This window comes from Artibeus jamaicensis, unplaced genomic scaffold, assembly GCF_021234435.1.
Source record: "Artibeus jamaicensis isolate MK-2021 breed Jamaican fruit bat unplaced genomic scaffold, CSHL_Jam_final contig_797, whole genome shotgun sequence".
NCBI classification, from domain to species: Eukaryota; Metazoa; Chordata; class Mammalia; order Chiroptera; family Phyllostomidae; genus Artibeus; species Artibeus jamaicensis.
In genome coordinates this window covers 5,225,801-5,243,644 of record NW_026521977.1, presented here as the reverse complement: position 1 = coordinate 5,243,644, position 17,844 = coordinate 5,225,801, and the positions used below count along the sequence as shown (strand labels likewise).

The window sequence follows — 17,844 nt, the reverse complement described above, 5'->3', positions numbered from 1 at the left end:
CCTTCTCTGAGACAAGAACTTGTTGCTTGGGAGTAAAGAGTACATTATAACCCAGGGGATGACATTATGCGTCTCCCACACTGGGTCTTATTTGGTACAAGTCAATAATTATCTGCTGACTGAACAAATACCCTGCTCTCTAGTCATTTCCCTGCTCAGAAATGCTCAGGGGTTGCCCTATTCCTACTGGTCTATTGGAATCTCCACAGCCTGACACTAAAGTTCGTTCATGAGATGACCCCAACCTCCCTGTACGGGCCCATCCCCTCTTCCTTTATGCCAAACCTCTTTCACTGATGGCAAGCTGGACTACTGGGCGGATGGTTCTTGTTTCCATGGAGGGTGTCTTCTATGCGCTGGAAGAACTTGTTTGCCTGGGGAATGCCAGGCTTACCTCTGGGAGAATTTCAGGATGAGATAGCTAAAGAACTGCACACATAGAAGGGACATTCCACAGATGCTCTGACGAGACATGGGAAATGAACAACCCATTCTCAAAACCGACCTGAAGCCCAGATGTAGTGGTGGCGAAGGATACAGCTGTTGGGACAGCTACCCCGTTCAGCCAAAGGGCATGTACTGGCTGCAGTCCTAACATGCTCAGTTCAGGAGTTTGTCCTCACATAGGGAAAGTGACAGCAAAAACTGCTGTCCTGGTCCTCATGGTCCAGCAAAAGCAAGATGAGAAATGAGATATTTTTTGAGCATCAAAATGTTTAGTTTAACATTCTGCTCATGAAACCTCAACTTCCTGAGGCAGGAGAAAGTTCTGTTGGTGCTCATAATCAGCCCTGTGCTTGACTTTCCTGGTAGAAGTTGCACTGTGTTATAACCACCTACTACTATGTCAGTTTTCCCCAAGAGATCAAGAGCCCCTTAAAGACAAGTGGTTTTCCAAATATGTGTTTGACACATGAATGAATGAGTGAGTAAAATGAATGAATGAATGTCTATACTAGGTACATACACTTTTTTTTAACCACTAGATGGCAAATATTCATTGGAAAGTCCAGCTTTAAACTATCTCGGAAACGGTCCAGTGAAAACTATGCAAGTTTTTCTGTAAACTGGCTGAGTCCACACAGGGTGCAATTTTCAGGGCTGCCTATCCCTCTTCTCTATCAGCAGAGAGAAAAGCAAGCACCAGTACGGAAGTCAGGTGCGGCGGACCCTGGCCAGCAGAGTCCACCTGTTGCGGTTGACGATGAGAATGGATGCACAGGTGACAACAATCCTGTGGAGAAAAAGGGAACAGGCACGGCTACTCTCTCAAGAGGGGAGTGCCCTGACCCTTGCCTCGACAGGCTTTTATTGTTTTCCTGGGGTCTTACATAAGAGAAAGATTTATTATCTATTACATAGAATATTATTGTCTACATTCTAGGTAAAATCAAGAAAATGAAAATAACATGCAGAGGGGAATGGCAATGAGCTGATTAGCTCTGTCCTTGGGTAAACTCATACAGGCTTTGGATATTACCTTGAAGACAGACAATACACATTTGTTGTTTTAGACCAGGGTGATGGAGTTTTAGCAAGAGCAAGCCATAACAATCTGTATGCATTTTCTAGGCCTCATTCCCATGGGAAAACTCAGTTTGAAGGTCTGGCTCCTGTCCACCACTTTGCTTCTGTAGGTTTTCCATACAGAGCTGAGTCACATTTGCCAGACTTAAACAAACTGGTCCCCTACAGTCAGGGATCCAAGCTGCAGATCTGTGCTGCCATTAGCATTTGGGTACATCACATACATTTTCTGAGCCTCAGCTTTCTCGTCTAAAACAAAAACAAACACAAACAAACAAACAAACAAAAAAACCAACAGACTGTGGTAACTTCAGATAAATATTTATTAACACCTGTGGTACCCCAGACCCTAACTCAGGTACTAGAGGTAAAGACATGTTGGAGAAATGGTCTTTGCTTCTGAAAGAATGCTTCCCAACTCTGGACTGAAAGACTAGTTCATTGTTGTCATCTAAAAAAAAATATCTAATCTGTTGCAGACTGTGTTTTGGTAAAATATAATTATAATGTAATAGTAAAACAAAGTAAATGAAAAAACAAAGGCATACAAAATTCAGGTTCTGGTATTTTTATTATTAGATTCATGGACACTGTTAAATTGGCATTTTGGAGTTCTTATTCTTCACTTGTGGGCTCAGGGCATCGAGGACTGGCTGCAAACGGCCTGTGGACAGCATGGTCCAAGACCGCACTCAGTGTAACGCTGACTTAGGAGCCACTCTCACGAGGGCAGCTCACACCAGAGTCCCATGAGTGGGGGACAATCTACGGTCAAGGTTCTGTCTTCTGCAGTGTGTTAAACACTTAAAACATATAGAAACACTGCCTAGTAGTTTTGAAGGTGAAGAGGGGTGGCTGTGATCACTCCTGGAGCCTTTCTGGAGAATGTTCTGGCCAGTCCTTTCTGATCCTAAGACATCAGGCCCTCCTAGGCCCACGGCAGCCAACATGCCAGGAGGGCCTTCGGTCATCTTCCAGCCCTTCCCATGCTGTCTGGGCTTCTGGGGTCTTCCTGCTCATGTCCCGACCCCTTAGATCTAAGGCCAGGTACCAACTTTGCCTTTGCTTTCCTCCATGGCCATGATTCACACTCCTTCTCTGAATAACTGCTTTGGACCACGTAGATTATAAATCTCTGTCTCTGAGCAGCCTAGTCCCTGGGACCAGGTCCTGACTGGGGCTTCTGAGGCATGCTGACACCATGTTCACTTGACTCCATGAGCAGGGTCTAGAGAAGCTCAGCTGGTCACCAAGGGGACAGCGATCCCCCAAGAACACACAACATGCACCCTTATATGGTATCTTTCAAAGATTCCCAAGCTTGGGTGTTTGGTTTTTTATTTTTATTTCAACTATGAAATAATCAGTTTTTTAACAGATACTGTAAAAACGTGGGACAACATTCAAAAGGCACCAAAGGCAATATAATGAAAGGTTCTCCTCTTATTCCTATTCCACAGTCTCAGTCCCCCTTTCAGAGGCAACCACCGTTCGTATTCTTACAAATCCTTCAAGAGATGTACCCGTATGTCTTCAAAGAGATAACACAAACAGAGTGCACTATAAATACACTCTGCTGCACTTTCTGTTTTAACTAAATGCTTTGTCTTGGTAATGTTTAATCTCAAATTTTCATTTTTTATTGAACTGGTTCCCCTATCGATGGGTATTTAAGTTTTTCCACTCTTTCTATTAACAAACAATGTGCGGTAAACAGCACGCACTTATGTGTATCTGCACATACACATTCCTGAACAGGAACTGCTGAGCCAGGGAAACGTGTCCTCCACAAAGCTGTACCACCCGGCACGGCACCCTGCACAGCCGCAACTGGCATCCTGGAGCGTCTGGTTTTCTGTGTCTCTCTGTCAGCTGCAGCTCTGTGAATGGGTTTGCATTTCTGTAATTGTGAGTAAAGCTGAGCATCTTTCAGAATATCTAAAAGCCATCTAACTTCCTCCTTTGAGAATGGTCCATGGATTTTGATCATTGCTTCTATTGGTTTATTAAAATTGACCCATAAGAGCTCCTTATATACTAAAAAAATTAGCCCTTTGGTTATTGTATGAAGGACAAATATTTTCTCTCACTTTGTCCTTCATCTTTTTTAAACAATCTTTTTCACGAATAAAAATGTTTTTAGTTTACTTTACCAGTATTTTACGACCTCTGGGTTTCATAACATGCTTAGAAAGAACTTTTCCCTAGATTAGAAAAATGATTCTCTCGTGTTTTCTTCATTTTAAAATATTTAAATCTTTTATATATTTGGAGTTTATTATGGTTTAAGGATTGAGGTATGGAACAAACTGTTTTTCCCATGGTTCACAGTTGTGTCATTATCATTTATTAAATAATCTATCATCCCCCAACTGATTGAAATTATACTTTTTTCATATACTTAATTTGAAATGAATTTGGGTCTATTTCTGGATTTTCTCGTATATTCTATTAAGCTGCCTATTCATGCTCTAGTTTCATACAGTTTTACTTAATGTAGTTTGATAATATAGTTTTAATATCTGATTTAGCTAGTCTTCTCTCTTCTCCTCCCCACAAATCACTATTCTTATTAAGGCATTTCTGACTATTCTTGACTATTTAGTTCTTCCATAGAATTAGTCTGTATGATTTAAAAAGTTATTTGATATTTTGGGGGCAGCACATTACATTTACAGATTAAGTTTGGAGTATTGGCCTTTTTGTAATGTTCAGTTTCTTGCCAAAGTTTGCTTTGTTTATTTAAATAACATTCTTGTACATGTACAAAGGGTACAAAAGGGCATATGGTGAAATGCAAACACATCTTTCATTCTCACCCCTGGTCTCCTGGTTTGCTGTAGGGACAGCGAGTTTCTAGAGTGTGATCATGGTAATACTCTGTGCATATAAAGTTCTGTGTGTGCGTATGACCATTGGACTCTGGCCCACCTCCTTTTTTTCTTCTCAGATGGTAGAAAGCTAGAGACACTGTTCAGCTCTTCCCACCTAACAGCACTCACGGCAGAGCATCCTGTATCAGTATATACAGATCTGCTTTATTCCTCTTAATAGTTGTATGGCAGCAAGTCCTCTATTGATAAAAACTTCTTTCCATCACTTCTTTTTATAAACAATGTTATAATGAATATCTTTCCTCATATACATTTGCATGAGAATATTTTCGAAAGATAAATTCCTAAACAGAAATTACTAGGTTTAGGTATAAATAAAATGTGCAAACAGTAATGTAAATATATTCAACACTACTTAAATGTACACTTAAAAATTAAGATAATAAAAATTGTTATGTTTTGCCATAATAACAACTGTACAATTTTGATAGATATTGCCAAACCGCCCTCTAAATCTTAAGGCAAATTGATTAATTATTCCCCACTTATATTTGCCTTTGGTTTGCAATAGTTTGGCTCAGTTGCTGTAAAAGTGGACTTTTTTTGTGAGTTAAATAAGCTGTGTTAGATAAAATTGTCCCACATTTCTTTCATAGAGAGACTCTTAGAAAAATTTCCAGGACTCGGTGATGCCCCAGTGTAAAAGGGGAGGGTGGTTAGAAATTGCTGTTAAGAGTCAAACTCTGCCTCCTTCCACCCAAGGCAGCCGGCACCAGTTTTATTAAAGAACAGGCATCACTGAGTCACTTTGGCTGCTTGTCCTACTGTGATTTTGATTTGTTTGAAGACTCAACTGAAAGCGAACAAGAGGTTTCATGTGACTCAAATCACACCTTTCAAATGATGTTCTAATTTCTGTATCAAGTGTCTGTGACTGAGAATCGTTAACTCCTTTCCTACATCACTTTATTTTAATCAAACACAAGTGTCCGCTTCTATGCACTCCATGGAGTTAAACCTTGAATGAGATGGGGAGGGACAAAGGAGGTACCGGTAATGAGGTTAATGTAGCACAGATAGACCTGGGCACTCCTGGGAGCCTCGGAAAGTACTGTAGGTCTTTACCGAATGTTTCTTGAGGAGGCAGCAGAGGGCAAATTGCATCACACACTGTTCTGCCAAGTGTACTGCTGAAAATTATCCTTTTTCCTCCAAATTTTTATTAAATATATTGAGGTGACGTTGGTTCATAGGGTCATATAGGCTTTAAGTGTACATTACTGTGATATATGATCTGTATATTGCACTGTGTGCTCACCTCCAAAGTCAAACCATCTTCTGTCACCATTCATTAGCCCCCCCCCCCCAATCACCACACTGCTGTCTGTGTCCACGAGTTTCGGTTTTATGTCTCACATATGAGTGAAGTCATATGGTTCTCAGCTTTTTCTGACGTATTTCACTTAGCATGATATTTTCAAGGTCTATTTTGATGGTTCTTTCTTTTAGAAACCAAACTTACTAAATCCTTCTTTGGACCTTTCCTTCTCACCCTGATTTCCACTCCGATGGCAGCTGCTCCAATATGTCTCTTCTCACTCCTTACAATTCGAATACTTTCTCGGCTTCATCCCTCACATTTTGTTTTGGTCATCGTTCTCAAGCAGCACTTACAGAGCACAGTGTACCTCTTCTTTAAATTGCATTCCCACCCAATAAAACAAAGGCATCTTCTTAGAAGGTAAGAGAAAAATAGGATAATAAATACTTCAAATTTAAATTTTGTCCATGCAATAAGACAAATAATGAGCTCATCCTTCAAGCCAGGCACTGTATGTGTATTATTTCATAACAAACATATGCTGTTCATACTCTCATTATCAGCATTTGCAAGTGAAGAATCTAGGGCTTAGGTGACCTAAAGGGCGAAGACTTAGGAAACCACATTAAGCTAACCTACTTGTCCTGCACTATTTTCATGGTTCTTAAGGAACAAGACAGCAGGTGACAAAGGCAAGTAAGTGGCCTTGACAGTGCTCTTAGCACTCATACTGTTTCTCTGATCTCTGTCTTTCCAAATTTCTATGCTTAGGTATAGTGATGTCCTGTGGCCCCACCTAAGTTGCTGAACCAAACTCTGGACCCAGCATTTCTCACCTAATTGGCTTAGTTCTGCACCCTGGTGTTCTGCTGATGTCCCCTCTCATTTGTGCCGAGTCTATTCTGTTTAATGATCCTCCCTCCTGCAGGCCTGACATCCTGCCCTGAATTCTACTCCACTGGCTGGGGTTCTGTGACGCGGTCTAATTCTTGCCAATCTACTGATGTTCTGAAATGTCAATCCACTTACCTTCTACTTTCAATGCTCTTTTTTAGTATAAACTCCGCTACCCACAGCTTCTGTATGGAATAATTGACTGGGTGGTTCCTACATTGGGGTAGCCACTGGTTGGATTAGGGGTAGATAGATATGCAAGGGGGACCAATGCACAGACTGTCCAATGATCAATCTGTCTTTCTAGTATTTCAGCTAAGAGTCATCCAGACTGCTTAGTTCTTTATGGGGAGCCAAGAAAGAAAGTTGTGGAGTAACCATCTGGGGCCATGGGCAACATAAATAAGCAGAGGGAGCAGGTCTCTCAAGAAAGGATGGGGAAAGACATTCACAGAAAAGAGCCTAGAAAAAACCATGGGGCTCTGGAGATGTTGGAGGTGGAGTGGAGAGGGGAGAGTGACAATTTGTGAATGACTTCTAGTTACAGCTGTCCTGAGGCTTTTTTGCTCCCAGTATTGGCTTGTGTTCTCTTGAATTCTACTTTCTCCCTACAATGAAATTTCCTTTGTCTTTGAGTTAGTTTTCAGTGGGTTGCTGTTACTTGCAATCAGGAGACTATACTGAACCACCTCCTTGCTTAGGTTGGGAGGCTTGTCTGCATTTCTAGCCTCTGGCTGATGTCCCAGTGCATATGAGAACATCTCTTCTTGGCTGTCTGCAGGCCTAATTCTGGAGGTGGCACCGAACTAGCTCCTGGGGGCATCCAGACAAGGCTGCTCCAAGGAAAGGGAAGAGCCAAAGCACAGGAACAGGGTTGGAATGGGCATGGAGTTTTATCGTGGCTCCTCTTTTTATTTGAAGGCATGGTGATTGTCCTCAAATTGTTTAAGGCCAACTTCAGGACGCAGGGTTAGGCTGTATGGGGGATCACCTTGTTGGGCAGGGGGAGGAAGGGCAGGCAGAGGCAGAGCCTGGGGATGGCAAAGAAATTGTGTCCTCCACCTGTGCACATCGTTCTCAGGCTGAGGAGTCACATGATGAACTTGAACATTTAGAAACATTAACTTTTCTAGCTCCTGTAGAGGCTCTTTAGTATTAGGACAAGCCCCTTATTTCACTGATGAGGAAATGGAGAACCAAGAATGAAAACATGGTAATTATAGGTAACATTTAGTGGGCACTTGCTACAGGGCAGGCTCTGCTCCAAACACTTTACACACATCAGCTCACTCAGTCCTCACAGTTAACTATGAGGTTGGCACTATTACCATCTTCATTTCATAGGAGAGGAAACCGAGGCACAGAGGGGTTAAGTAACTTGCCCAAAGTCACACAGTACATGATGAAGCCAGGGTCTGAGCCCAGAAAAACTTGATTCAGAGCCAATGCTTTTAGCTATTAGACAGTATTATGTGTGACAAGCCCTGAAGATCACTGGAGCTTTATTTTTATAGTGTGTGTATGTTTGTGTATATGTGTGACTTTCTCCATCAGCTGGGGCAGCGTGCCATAATTCCTGGAAAATGTCAGAAATAGGCAGTGGTTTTTATTAGAGGAAAGTGATCAAATTTTAGGAGATCAATCAAGAAAAATAAAAGTTAAGTTAGACATACATCATCTCTAAAGATTTAAAGAAAATGAGAAAAAAATTGTTCTCTTTTCTGCCAGTTCCCAGGGCCTTATAAACTGCTTCAATTTTAAAGAAAAAAGGACACCTGCTTACTTATTGATTCTTGTGCCATAGATGCTAAAATCGTCCTGCTGGCTGGCATAAGGCATCTGCCAAAGCAGGGCCTCCCGAAGATGAAACAGTGTCTACACGAGGGCCTACCATTACCTGACCTCTCACCAGCAGGGAAGCCTGGAGTCCAGGGAATCTAAAAGCTGGAGTGCTTTTCTCTAGTTCATTTTTTTTCATGAGTGAGTGATTTTTTTTCATTCACAGCTCATGGTTTTATGTAAGAGACATCTGTGGCTTGCTTGTTGATTAACCAGTTCAGATATTTGTTGGGCACGGAGTCGCTGTATTAGGTGTTGGAGACATTGAGTGGGCATCGGGAAACATGAAAGACTGGGCTGAGGCAGAAGGTTCTTCCTCTTGCTACAAACATGGAAATACTAGACAAACTATAATGGCACGTTTTTAATGATACCTAACTGAGTTTAGAAAATTCATAAATGCCTGAAATGGAAAGAAATATCTGACCCAGGCCAATGAGCAGGAGCCAGTACATGGCGACCTGTGTGGGCTGTGGACCAGTACACGGGCCACAGGGGCTAGAAGTGGAGGTTTGTAAGCCATGAGAGGAGAGAGGAGGAGATCTTGAGCTGGTGGGAGGTGAGATGTCAGAAGACATCCCTGCATCAAGCTGGACACTGGTGGGCTTCTCTGTTTATGAACAGAGCATGAGAAAACTCTCCATCCATCACCTGGGAAGGTGGCAAGGAAGTGTGACCTCTATCCAGGCCCTTGAGTAAAATTCACCTTCAAGAAATGGAAGCCTTAGCCTCTCTCATGTATAAACAGAGTTCCCAGCCATACTGGCCATGCAGTGGGGAATTCCAAACTGATAAATGACACAAAAAGTCAGGTGGACAAGACGAAGTTATAATGTCACTCCAAGGAGACACCACAACTTGAGCAAAGGCTCCAGCTAGAAAAAGAAAACAAAAAGAAAAAGAAAAACACCACACTAGAGATGAGCAAACAGTCCAAAACCAATGAGAAAACTGGTGATGGGGAGAGAGAGAAAGCAAGTTCAACTCAAAGGAACATTAATCTTTAAGACCCTCGGATAAGAAAATAATCTGAAGGAAGCAATTAAACATGTTAAAAACTGAAGAGGTATAAGTAACCGTACTGAAACAGCAGAATGAGTAGGAACAGAGGCAGCGAGGAAGGCCCACAAGTGTGCGCCTGCCTTTGAGGGACACCTGGCCTGCCTGGGAGAGGAAAGGACTCAGTGGTGGAGCCTGGGGGGGTCCAGAAAATGGCACATTCAAGAACTGTCACCGTCCAGTGTCTGCATTTCCCCAGCTGATGCAGACATGCCCCTAAAGAAACTTACAATTTCCAAAGAGTTACCTAGACTACCTGCCTCTCCACCCCATCTGTGAGGATCTGCAGCATGGCGATAAAGTAGTCCCACATTCAACTCCCTGGTCTCATGTGTCACACTGCTCCTCCCTCTCTCCTCTTGTCACGCCAGTCTTCTCTTACTGCTTCAAGCACCACAATCTCTCTCCCACTTCGGGGTCTTTGCACACACTGTTGCCACCATCTAGAATGTTTTTTTTTCTTTATGCTTTTCTTCAGGGTCTTAGCTTAATGGTCACTCCTCGGGAAGACCTTTCCTGACCACCTTATTTAAAAGGTCCCTCTCTACCACAGTTCTCTATGTCACCCCCTGTTCCTTTTCACTTCTACTTTATAATTATTTAATTGTTTTCTTTGCCTCCTCTGCTGGAATGTAAACTCCATGAAGGCAGGAAATGAGATGATCACATCATCTCTAATGACTGGCACTGAGTAGGTGTTTAATATATTTATTAAATAAGTAAAGTAATACACTTAATTGGGGGTGTGGCATGACCTGATTCATGGTCACAAAGTGGCCCTGGGGCAGTGTGAATGACAGGCAGAGGATGGGAGGCTGCGGGGGGACCAGGAGGCTAGTGCAACAATTTGGGCAAGAGATGAGGATGGCTTGGACTGGGCAGTACTGAGGAGGGAGCTAACTGGATGGATCTGAGAGGGAAGGCAGAAATTATGGCAGGGGGTAGAATCAAGAATGATGGCTAGGTTTCTAGTGAGAATAAGATGGTGTGAATGGGGCACCATCTTTGGGCCAGAAGACAGCAGAAAACCAGACACCCGGTACACATGCTATACATGTGTACTTTGATGAAGCAGAAATGGTCTTAGAGCAACAATTTCAGAACAATGAATACACAACAGCTCACTTTCTGTTCCCTGGTGCACTTCCAGGTGTCATCTACCATTTCCTACTGCCTCCACCTGCCTCGAGTTGCCCCTTTGTGACCTGCCAGGCTAATCCGCAGTCCCCGCCAGAGCACGTTTGCCTCTGTCTCCCTGCTAAGATGTGCGCAGTGTGCCCTACCCCCCGCTCCAGCCACCAGTGTCACTATTGCCTGTAATGCTGCTGTAATTTTTTGTTAATTTTCCCGCTGTTTTGTAATTATATTAACATTAAAATTTATACCCATGGATATTATTACAATTTTCCACTACTAATGGGATTATTAGTTTGTTTATTTGTTTGAAAGCCATCAGCATAAGATTTACCTCCAACAACATCTACTGTGATTTTTAATGCCCTTGAAACTTGCAGTGAGTGATAAGTCTGTAATAAGAAAATGCTGGTGAGCATATAAATGTCTTCCTTGGGAATAGAGGGCTTTTTATTTTCATCCTGGTTAGACTCAGGTTTTTTGATAGAGTGATTGGTAGGATATAAAGTATTAAAGGCTGAGAACACTGTGTTAGTTTGTAGATGTGTTCAAACAAGTTCCTATTTATTCAGAGGACACTTTAATATTCTAGGAGGATTCACATTCCTGCTCCTTTTTATGTTGTTTCTTACCTGACTTACATCAAAATATAATAAAGTAGGTGTTATAACCATGAATTGTTTGGATGTGAAGGGGCCCAACATCACTCTACCCAACTGACTTTCCAAGGAGCTGGGGAGTTCAAGGTGTTGTTTGTGGAGCTCTGGAAACAGGGCTTATTTCGGAGGCTGGTGAGATGAGTTTCTCTGTTGGGCAGTTTTAGGGGGTGTGAAAGGTGGGAGGCAGGGCCCGCTTCATGGGTATGCGAACTGCAAACTTTTAGGTCTCCATGCTGTGGAATTCACAGCACCACCACCTTGAAATTCTTAATAAGTTTTGAACAAGGCAACTGACATGTCCATAAGACCTTGCAAATTTCTTATCTGGTACTATCTACAGGGTTTGAAGCCACACAGATTTGGGTTCAAGTTCTGTTATTCTCTAGCTATTGACTGTCTCCGTTTCCTTATCTATAAAACTGGTAATATATTGTCTTCTCAAACTAGATGTGAGGGCTAATAGTACATGTCCAGTACCCAGGGGGTGGGGCTGAAAGGTGGTGACAGGCCCTGAGACATGCTCAGCAGGATTTTTAACTCCCTGTGCAGTATCCATAATTACACTTATCACTATGACTGAACATTAGGAACACTAGCCACCTGGGACAAGCAGACAATTGCCTGTGCGGTACAAAAGTGAATCCCAGGTGGGCTGGTTAAGAACACACCAAGCAGAGAACGTTTCCCTAAGGAGGACATTCTAAGGCCGAGGGTCCCATCTGCCAGGTATCAACCTTTCACTGCTATGACACATGGCAAACAATGTTCACCAGCACAACGGGGTCTCAGTTTCTCACAATTCAGACACGTTTCCTTCTTCTCTCAAAACCTCTTAAGACAGCCAACAAGTGAGACTGGCATAATTATGAAGATGCCCTTGCTCTTGATCTAAATTATTTGCAAACTTCAGCATTTCCATCATTATTTGTAACAGAAGGTTTTCACCATTTCACACAACAGAACCAGACAAGCCAGTGTATCACAATTCCATGCGTGAGAACTAGAAATAAGGACCACCAGAAACTCAAATGAGGGATTCCCCTGTACCCTTCATGACAAGTCAAAGACCAGGACCAATATGGACCCTCCATGACCTTGCAGGTGCACGTGGCTGTGCTGTGGCCTGAATGGGTGACGCCATTTCTGAGTGAGGCACGACAGCCAGAATCGGAGAAACACTGAGTAGTTGGTCAGATAAACATCACTTGTGATGAACAACATGCAATCTTAAACATCTGGTTAAACATGTTTTCTTCTAAGAATGGAGAAAAGACTTTAAATCAATTTTATATGAAACATAAGCTAATTCCTGGGCATTTTTGGACTTTGGTACAAAAGGATTCCTCAAGGGATTACAGCAGGAGTCAGGGTGACCTTTGTTGCATTCAGTTTGGGGTTTGTGGGGGCTGGGAGGCCAGATCTTTGACTTCGAGGGGAAGCACTTCTGTCAGCTGGGCTTACCCTCCCGTGCAGCTCAGGTCTCTGGGCGTATGCTCATCATGTGACTTGGGCCTAGTGTCTCAGGAGACATGGGGCAGCCTCATAGCGACCTGTGTTGTGAAATGACCACATTCCAAGAGCAGTTTGCTCTTTCTTTATTTTCTCTTGAGTGCTTGTGGGCAATGAGACATGGCTGCCCACGGAGCTCTCTCTGGCCCGAAGGGTTTTTGTGGGTAGTGATGACCAAAGCTGGACATCTCCTCTCCATGGGCAGCCTGTGGATGGCCATAGAAACACTGCAGTTCTCTTAAAATTCCCCATCAGAGCAACAGGCTATTTCTCCTCTGTCTCTCGGTGGTATGAGTGGGTACTGAGGTAATGGTATGGCTCGTGGGCCCACATAATATGGCACATGGTCCCTAAAAGATGCTTCAGTCTCTAAAGATGATGACTAATGACTGACTAATATATCAGACACCTCAAGACACAGTGGCAAGAGCATGTGGTGATACAAAAATATTTATTTCTGGAAATGGCAATTTTGGCTTAGACAACTTGGATGTCACTCCCCGACCCTCTTAAAAATCATAGTAAGCAAACCATAATCTACCGAAGTGACTCTCAGAAAACCAGAGATGTGGAGTTCCAACAATTTGTCCACAGCCGCTGCTTTTAGCACAGACTGAAGAAAACACAAATACAATTAAGGAACGACAACAAGATGGACACTGGTTCCTCTGTCCTCAACCTAATTTAAACCTTCTAGACTCAGCAAATAGATTTTGCTTCCTATGGTACCAATTTTTCAGCGTATTGTACTATAAATTTCAAGCTCCTGGAAAAGAAATCTAAAGAACACTTTGATTGCATTTCTGGTTTGGGATTATTCTGTGATTGTTTTTCTTACCTGTTGTCGAATTTCTTCCTCCATTTTTACTGGTGAGCCCAATTCTGCAACTTGTTTGACACCTTCACTTGCATATCCTCCGTACTCCCACAGCACGTAATTCTTGGAGTGGGATCCACCAATGATTGCAGACCAGTGATTGGCCCGACCTAGGAAAGCCAATGAGGATACAGGTATCAGTGTGGCTGTGGCTAAAACTCAAATCCTTCAAATGATGGGAAGGATGTGTAATTGGACAATGATTCAACCAGATCTGACTATGCACCTGCTCAGTGGTAGGTCCTGGGCTATGCAGTAATGAGCAAAACAGCCCCTATAAACAAGTAAGTCTTGCGAATATGCAGACACAGCAACAGTAAAGGCCTGAATAAGACATGGAGGCAGCCCAGAATGGTGACTTCCGCTTGGGAGAGTTTTCCGAGAAGGGGACAGCTGAGAGGATTTTAAAGACTAATCAGATTTGTTAAGACAGAATAGAGAGGACAGGCTATTTCTGGCAGATGAAAAACATTAACTACAATGGTGTGTTTGGGGAACCATAAGTAATTTGGCATTACTGTGTCACAGACTGTCAAGGGAAGGGACAGGAAATGATGCTGGGGAGGTAGGAAGAAGCCTTCTCGTGGATGGCCTTGTTCTGAATACTTCAGGAGTTTGCATGTCATTTGAAAGGGTCTGACACTGCTAAAGCATTCTGAGTGGGGGAATAACTCGATCACATTTGAATTGCAGATAAATCATCCAGGCAGCAGTGTAAAGAATGCATTAGAGGAAGCAAAATTGGAGCACAGAGCTGGGGAGGTCAGCAAGGAGCCAAAGGTCAAGGGATTGAGGGCGAAATAGGCGTAGCAATTCTGGGGAATAAGCATTGTTGTCTTTAGCTGGCTTTTAAGTACCTTCCAGGCTGGGGGGCAGGCAGGCTAGCTATGTTAGAGGATGGGCAGGCATCTGGGACGTGAGGAAGTGACCAGCCCACTGCATGGTTTGGTGAGGACCATGCAGGCTGATGACCTCTGTGGGATACAGATGGGCACTAACGGTTGATACAAGAGGAGGACAGAGTGAGGTCTGAGTGGGACCAAGATAGCTCTTAACCTGAAGATTTTTTAAAGTTCTAGGGAGAGGAAGGAGAGGAACAGAGTCAACACCAGTGTGACACTGAGTTTGTTTTGTGTCTTTAAGGTTGTTCACACATTTCTTACTAAGTGACATACAATTCATCATAAGGTTGGCTCAGTTCTCCGCCCTTCTTTGGTTAGGTTTATAATGTCTCAACTTAAAGAACATTTTCAAGCATAGCAAAGAGGAAAACTTAAACTGGGTGGACTCAACTGACATTTGCAGTTCACCACCCTGTGGCCCAGCGTGGGTAGAACTCTCCACTCCACCCACCACTTAAGAAAATAATACTCAACAGGGCCTGGTCCTGTTTACATTTGCCACCTGCTACCCCATGGCACCCACTCCCAGGGGCACATTAAGAGCATGAGCACCAAGCCAGTCCCCTGGCCTGTTGAGGGCAGCCTTTCCCACCCCAGGCGGATGATATCACCACATGGGTCTGCCCAACTGGTTGTTCATTATTTCCCACACATCAGGGAAATGCAAACTTGTGTTTATCTATCATGTCCCTAGAGAAGACAGATGGAGATGCTGCCAACTACTTCTCTAACTCACTTCCTAGTTGTCATCTAAGCCAAGAGCACTGCTTGCGTAAGCAAGAGCTAGGAACTAAATGCTGGCCTTAGATTCATGTTGTGAACTCAGGCAGACAAGTTTCAGCATCTCTTGGTCCACTCACTCTGTTCCACCAGAATTCCTCCTGGTTCCAGACCCATCCTACCTGCAATTTTGTACCTGAGTGGCTTAGCACATGCCGTTCCCTCTGTGCTTCCTTACTCTTGGTTTGGCCAACTCATTCCTCTTTTGTGATTTACCCAGGAGCCTCCTAAGGCCACCCTAGACTGACTTAAGCCCTTGTCTTTGGTCTCCTCACAACACAGATCACTTTTATGATCACTGCTACATTTCTGTTTTCTCACTAGACTGTAAGCTCCCTGATGCAGCCTGTATGCAAAACTGTATTCCCAGTACCTAGCACTGTACCTGATGCATTATGAGTGCTTAGTATGTTTCCTAAAGCATTTCATTTAAATATCCAATGGAAAGTTAGCAGTATATGTGCTCGGAGCATTTGGGAGCAGGCTTGTACAGATTGGATGCAACGTCTCAGTTCAGCACAATTCCTGACACCTATTGAGCTAATACTAGCACACTCAGCTATCCCGCATGTTGTTAAGAACAAACACCAGCCAACAATAATAAAGAAAGGCATTGGTCGTAAAGCCAACAGACAGGCATTCAAATCCTGCCATCATCTTCTCCTAGCTTTGTAAATTTGGTTAATTCCAATTACTTTATCTTCCCAAGTCTCAGCTCCCTCTTTTGTAATTCAAAAATGATAATGCCTACCTTATCAGCCTATTATAAGAATTAAATTTAATTGAAAAAAATGAGATAATATGTGTGCAATCACTACCAGCAACACAATAGACACTCAATAATTATAGTTTGCTCCTTTCCTAGTTGTTAGGGAGACTATAAAAATGAGTAAAATAAGAAACCTGCTTTTAATTCAGTATAGGAGATAAGAAATAGACAATGCGGTACAGGACAACAGAATAAGAACAAGCACAATCATAGGGGGATTAGGAGATGGGCCCAGATGGGCCTTTTTGGTTTATTCATTCAACATCCATTAAGTACGTGCCAAGTGCAGTGGCTGGCCCTGGACACTGACAGGAATTAGACATGGTGCTTGCTCTGGAGGGACTCATAGTCTAGGGGTGGGGAAACAGATGCATAAGCAGATTACTTACAATTAAGCATGGTCAGGGTTATTACAGAAAAAAGAACACAGAGCACAGGGGATGGAGCAGCTAAATCCAAATTCCCTTAATATCCAAGCATTCAGTCTAAAGGCACAACTGCAGAGAAGCCAGTGCCCACGAGTGGAATGCCTTTGTGGTTTCTTACCCCAAAATAAATGTCATTGTACCAGTTCAATCTTCCAGTCAATACAGTTGTAGCTTCTCTACAGTGGTCTTGCAACATACCACATTAATTCACATATCAACACATTAAGTATCTTGAACCATGTAACAGATATCTTCAGGGCACTAGGCTAGTGTGAGGAACCAGACTATACTCTCCCTGGTGGGATGAGACAGGCACCACGGAAAAACAATTTGCAACATTAGACAGAACGATGATTTCAGGTGAGGAGCAGTCATTCAAGTGCAGAATGATACAGGGGAGAAAAGCAAGATGACCTAGAGCCAGAAGATCTGAGATCTAGGCCACCACTTGTGACTATGAAATAGTCATTCGATCTCTCAGAGCCTCCACTTACCATTTTTTTAAAAAATTATTTTTCAACTAAAGTTTATATTCAATACCATTCCACACCAGTTTCAGATGTACGATAGCAAAGAGGCCATAAAACCATGCACTCTATAGAGTCTCCCCCCAACCCCGGCATTGCCTCAAGCACCCACCTGCCCCCATACCCAGTTGTCTTGACATTATTGACTATATGCCTTATTCTGCAATCTGCATCTCTGTGCCTATTCTGCAACTACCATCATGTACTGGAAAAAGAGAATAATTACTGGGCTTGACTGTCTCTCAGAGTGGTGCAAAATAATAGGACTGGTTTTGGAAAGAACTATAAAAATTTTAAAGAACTGTACAAAACAGAGGCCTCTGAGTGATTACAGACAGAAAGCACTATGGGAATCCACAAGAGGAATCTGGAAGGAGGTGGCAGAGCTGGGAAAATTCTCCATGGGAAGATCCTGCAGTAGGAAAAGGATTCTACTGAAAAATAGACAAGAGGATTAAATACCTAATAAGTGTTAGGTAAGATGCTTTCCTAGGTCTAAACCTCACTACAACCTCATTCTCATCTTCTAGATAAGAACTCTGAGGCCCAGAGATATTAAGGAACCTACTTAAGCTCACAGAACGAGTGACGGGCAAAGCTTGGGTTCAAATTGAGGTCTGCCTCATCCCAGAAGACACTCTCTTTTCCCTATATCATGCAGAGAGGTACAGAACCAGAGAAGATCAGTTGGTGAGTAGAGAGTTAGAAGGCAAATAAATAAGATTCAAAAAGAGAGTCAGGGCCAGAATGTGGAGGGTGCTGAGTGTCCGTTGTGGTAAATGGCA

General features: G+C 42.9%; 1 protein-coding gene across 1 annotated transcript in view; it reads right to left on the bottom strand.

The window, feature by feature from the left end:
* Positions 1-17,844, bottom strand: part of SPON1 (spondin 1) — a 271,874-nt gene that overhangs the window by 97,040 nt on the left and 156,990 nt on the right. The window contains exon 6 of the mRNA XM_053673014.1: positions 13,615-13,763. Within this exon, the coding sequence (XP_053528989.1) occupies positions 13,615-13,763 (149 nt within the window). The remainder of the gene's footprint in view (positions 1-13,614; positions 13,764-17,844) is intronic.